This window comes from Gavialis gangeticus, unplaced genomic scaffold, assembly GCF_001723915.1.
Source record: "Gavialis gangeticus isolate Ggan-Ray unplaced genomic scaffold, GavGan_comp1, whole genome shotgun sequence".
Lineage (NCBI taxonomy): Eukaryota > Metazoa > Chordata > Crocodylia > Gavialidae > Gavialis > Gavialis gangeticus.
In genome coordinates this window covers 179493958-179499436 of record NW_017728992.1, presented here as the reverse complement: position 1 = coordinate 179499436, position 5479 = coordinate 179493958, and the positions used below count along the sequence as shown (strand labels likewise).

General features: G+C 40.6%; 1 protein-coding gene across 1 annotated transcript in view; it reads right to left on the bottom strand.

Annotated features, from left to right (window-relative positions):
- Positions 1-2391: 2391 nt before the first annotated feature.
- SLC30A8 (solute carrier family 30 member 8) overlaps positions 2392-5479 on the bottom strand; it is a 34723-nt gene continuing 31635 nt past the window's right edge. Inside the window, exons 8-9 of the mRNA XM_019519451.1 lie at positions 3931-4065; positions 2392-2904 (exon numbers count right to left, since the gene is read on the bottom strand). Of these exons, the coding sequence (XP_019374996.1) occupies positions 2759-2904; positions 3931-4065 (281 nt within the window). The 3' untranslated portion in view covers positions 2392-2758. The remainder of the gene's footprint in view (positions 2905-3930; positions 4066-5479) is intronic.

Here is a 5479-nt window from a genome sequence, read left to right as displayed (position 1 = left end):
TGAATTAGCTAATTCTCATTGAATGAGGATTAAAGTTAATGAAGACTTGGGAAGTCCAAATTAGGCAATTTAAACTGTATTAATTAACATGTATATACAAGTCCTTAGGAACTCAGCAGGATAAGCATTGCAAATATCAGTCATCACAAGGGAAACTCAACTGGGTTTTTGCAACACAACAAAGGCTATCAGGCACAAAGTAACACCTTTACAAAGTCAAATGTGCCAACAACACCTCACCATGACTAAGCATCAATTGCAGGGCAATTGTACCCATTACAGCCTCTGGAACAGAAGTTTAGATAACTGTCAGTAGGATTGCAACAATATATCAGTGGTTAAATAGACTTATTATTACCTCCTAATTACTTCCAAACATAAGCCCATACACAGAGGATATGAACTGTGTCTAAGGTGCTGTCAAGTGTGTTAACTGAGTGTAGCCAGGATGCCCTGCCATGATGGTCAATGATCATCTATTAACCCTTAATTTGAATTTAAATTTGGTTCAAACTGTGATGCAAATCAGTTAACACAGTTTAGAAAATGGTGAGTATGTCTACAAACAGCCATAGGAACTGCTACATGAGAACAGACTAGTAGCCCACCTAGTCTGATATCCAACTTCTGAAAGTGGTCATTGCCAGATTTAGGAGAGAAAAGGATAAAAAAAAATTGGTGAAGAATTAAACAATAACTTAATATAACTTTAAATTATGGTCCAATGTCTATCTAAAAGATAAACTGTAGGTCAGTCAGATGTCAAGGATTTGATTTTGAGATCACTTCTTGACATTACATGGATTGCTTTATGCAGATGGACAAGCTAGGTTGGGGTGGGCAATTATTTCAGCTGAAGAGCCACTTAACCAGTTTTGGTGAGTTGCCGCGGGCTACAAGGTAGCTCCACCCCTTGACAGGTGCCCCCAGCTGCCATCTTGGTACCCAAAGTCTCAAGTCTCTATCCCATGGCCTTTGACTCCAGAAGTCCCTCCCGTTGTCCCAAAAAGACTCCTTGGGAGCGAGGGGGGGAGGGGTGAAGGGAAGGAGGGTTGCCATCTTGGAACTGGAATAAAAGCAAATCAAGTACTAAAAATCAGACATCTACTATTTAATGTTTATTTCAAAAATATTTTTGTCCTGATTGATGTGTTTGTGTAGTGTATATAGAGGCAATTGCATAATAGCTCAAAATAAAGTTTTAGTCTTGTATATTTGTGTGTGAGGGTAGGGAGGTGTACAATGGGGGAGTTTGGGGTTGGGGTGTACGTGGAGGCTGGAGTGTGTGGGGGTGTATGTGTGGTCTGGACATGGGAGGGGGCCCAGAGCCACATATAGCAGCAGCGTGTGGGATCAGCCGGGCCTAGCCCCACAGGCCTCATGCTGTGTAGTTCCCACACTCCTGCCTGAGTCCCCAGCTCCCACGTGGTGGCAGCATGTAGGCCAGCCCTGCCTTGCCCCATAGCACACATCTCCCATGTTCCTGCCTCAGTCCCCAGCTCCACATTGTGGCAGCAGCATGCAAGGCCAGCTCCACCAGCCAGACTGGTCTTGTCTCTATCTTGGGTCTGGGGGCAGGTCAAGCCAGACTGGGGTGGGGGTTGGTTGCTTAGAAAGCAAAGCGGGAGCTGCTGCTGTAAGGGCACTGGCACCTGCTGTCCAGAAGTACTGGCTTTCAGAGGGGCAACCGAGGGCCAGGCCAATGCTAATTGTCTTTCGGCTTTGGGAGAGGTCTCAAAGGCCAGATGGAATTGCCTGGTGGGCCGGATCTGGCTTGTGGGACATATTTTGCCCACTTCTGAGATAGATAAGCACACTGAACACTTTAGTCCTCATCTATGGAGCTGCATGTTATTTTTATTTACAGAAACATTTGTTTCATGCCTGCACCAATGAATTTTAGAGCTCAGCTATGACTACTTTCTCAAACATTGGCTTAAGAGGGCACACTTATAGGTTACTGGCTGTCCTATGAGGGATGCTGTCCTTTTCTTTTTTTAGCACGTAACAGGATGGACATAGATCGGGCACAGGCCAAAGTGTATATGACCATCACTTTCTGTCCTTGCTCTTTTTTCTTTTTATCTGCCTTCTTTGTGATGGTGTACTTTATCTTTAGCAGTGAAACTAAGTTTTGCTTAGCTCTCAACTAGTTATTTTTAAATATTTTGCTTGTGGGCAATTTGAAGGTTGATTACCTTTTTTGTTGCCTTTGATTATAAACAGGTAGTCTTAAACGTTACTTCAAACATTACAGATAATCCAATCGATAAATAGACTTAATGGGCATCTATACATGTGCTCCAGGGTTGGGGTGGGGGTGGGGGCATTTTGTGTATTTAGTGTCCCATGCTTCAAAATGGTGGCAGGAACGTTGGACTAAAACTCGTTTGACAAGCTTTAGTTAAAGTGCCTCCGCTGCCATTTTGTAATGCGGGGACATTGAATACACATGCTGGTGAGGCTGTTGGAGTATTGTAATTAGAACACTCCAGCAGACTGGATTAATCAAGTGCACTCAGACGTGTTCTAATTAGGAAGTGTTGGAGGCGGCATCCCACATGTGTACAGGTACTTAATGTTCTTTCCCTGCATGGTAGATGGCACCAAAGAACAATGGTGAACTGCACTTTGTGAGAAACCCCTTTTGTTCAATTAATTTTTGTTTGTGCCTAGTAGATTATATGCAGCCATCCTGCATAGTGCTCATTGACCTATTAAAGGCATGATGATAGTTTGACAAGGTGTCCTGATTACGTTAATCCCTTAGCTCTTGACAGAAGACACAGTCTGGTTTTTGATCTGCTTGTTGTTCTATCTGAATGGTGACAGAGTGAAAAGTGTAATTGTCAAGGAGCACTCGAGTAATTTCTTTTAGAATCTGTTGACTGTCCACTGTGTTTGCTGTAGATGGAGAACAAAAAAACAAGAATTACTGCACTGGATGAATGCAATAGTTTTCAGAAAACGGAGGGAATACCAAGACACATATTTACAAACATGGTGGCAATTTCTGACTAGAATTTTGTTTTTAATGTGTTCACAGCCTTTTTATCCATCTTTTATGACCATTCTTGCAGCAACATTTTGTTCATTTTTCTGGTCAGAAAATGAATTTCAGCCAGTAGGTGAGGTGAATTTAATCAGGAAGTAAAACTCTATTTTTCAGAAAAAATCTCTTCTAGAGAAAAACAACAATGATTAAAATGGTTAGTTCAATCAGCCAGGGAATGGAAACAATGCCACCTCCTTGGGGGACCAATATAATGCCCCAGGCAGGGAATGGTGACTATTAAATACTTGGAGGAATTGTCCTACTAAACAGTTTGTAAGACATACACTGAATCTTTTTCTCATACTGAGCACATGTCTAAAAATTACACTGTCAAACAGATTAGTATGAAAATCACTGCTGGGAAGTGGATAAATTGTGGCTAGAAATAAGAACTAGATTTGACAGTGAAAGATTGTATATTGTTCTACCAGTCTTACTTCTATATTTCAAATTACATTATTGGATTACAGTTAGCTATTATCTACTGACCTGTGCCACCAGTTATTATTGAAGCTGATCAAAATTTTTCAAATTCTTGACAAAAAATGTGATACCAAAATCTCCCTTTTTGTTTATGAAAAATCTCTGCTGGTTCTATTTTTATAATAATTTTAAGATCCTTGCTTTCTTCTTCATTTACAGCGTTTCAAGTATTTTTATTATGCATAGGTTACTACTGCATTTGGCACCATTTCTGGAGGAAGGATTAAAATGCTCTTTTTTACTTTCCTTCTTTTTTTTTTAAACAAAAAATCACTACTGTTATTATAATGAGCAAACAGACATAAACAATTTGTTGAATCTCAATAAGGAGAAACTGACCTTTACTAGGAATCAAATGACTGGTTAATCTCTGTTTACAGAAATGTACTGACCTGTGGCAACGTGAGCAGATAAAATAGCTTGATTCATTGTCAGAGACCAAAGACGAAGGTTGTGGATAGATTGCACTTTGTCAACAGCTAGAATTTTCTCTTTCACTGCATCATAATTAAATACCTTTGTTGTTCCTGTAGAATGGGAAAAACACCTTTTGGTTAAATTAAAGTAAAGACAAACTGACAATGAATGGAACTGGTTTTTTTCTTTGCTTTTTCCTTTGTTTTCTTTTTACTTGTAATTGTGACTTTAAAGTATATCCTCTATTTCAAACTACTGCTGTGAGTGGAAAGCTGCCATGAAGCAGGGCCTACATCACTTCGGAATGGAGAGGGTCAATGATAAGATAGAGAAAAGGTGTCAGAGGCAAGCAAGGCAAGATCATACTTGGCATGGCAGTACAACTTAAACTGAGTTTGTATGTGCAACTTGCTGGAGGGTCTGCTTGTCATGCATCAGACTCCTCAGCCACTCAAGAAGCTGTGGTGGTATCTGGTAACCCACGAAAGGTGCAATCTCCATGGTCTACCAAGACTGATGACTGCCAGTGATGATGATTCCAACTTGTGGGAGTACGGAGTGACTGAGCAGTTAAGGCATCTTTCAACATGAGTTTATGCCCTACTTGTTGCCAAAGGCTGCCCCCACTGAACCCAGTTGTAAATGAGGACCAGATAATTTGGGCTGGGTAGTCAAAGGTGACTGGATGTGACATATATCACAGCACTCCTTCATGTGGCATTGGCTACAGAGAGTTGCCTTAGCTACACTAATCTAATAGACTGCTAATCTAAGGAGGACTTTAATTTTTTTGATTACTCACTACTTCAGGAAGCAATGAAATTTAAATAAATCTTGAAGCTAAACAGATACTAGAAGAGTTCTCTTTCTTACAGAAGTAAACCCTTTAGTTAGATCATCTTCCCATTCTGTCCTATCCCTGGGAATATGGATGTCACAGTACCCAAATACCTCACATTCATTAGAGGGTTAGAGAAGCACCATACTTAATTTACAGATAGGAAATGAAGGAACAGTGCATGTTATATGATTTGCCCAAGGTTGCATAACAATTGTGTGCCTGAGATGGATCTGGAACATAGGTCTCCTGAGTTCTACTCCATTTTCCTCTTTACCAGAAAACCCCTCTTGCCTGCCAGGATTATTTTCTCTTGTCTGTGGCGACAAGTACAGGAGTATGGATATGCATATTAGAATTAGATGTGAATCTGAGCTTCAGAATTAAATCTTTATTCAAATTCTCTGTAGTTGCTTACTACAGAGTAATTAATGCGTATGGACAATTGCTGCAAGGCAGCTGTTGATCAGTAAACACTTTTTCTCCTTTTACCCTATGTTATATTGTTCAGATAGCCATGCCCTTAGAAATCTAAAGCAGGACATAGAATCATAGAAAATTAGGGTTGGACAGGACCTCAGGAGGTCATCTAGTCCAACTCTCTGCTCAAAGCAGGACCATCCCCAACTAGATCATCCCAGCCAAAGCTTTGTCTAGCCCAGGCTTTGTCTTGATCACCTTTAAGG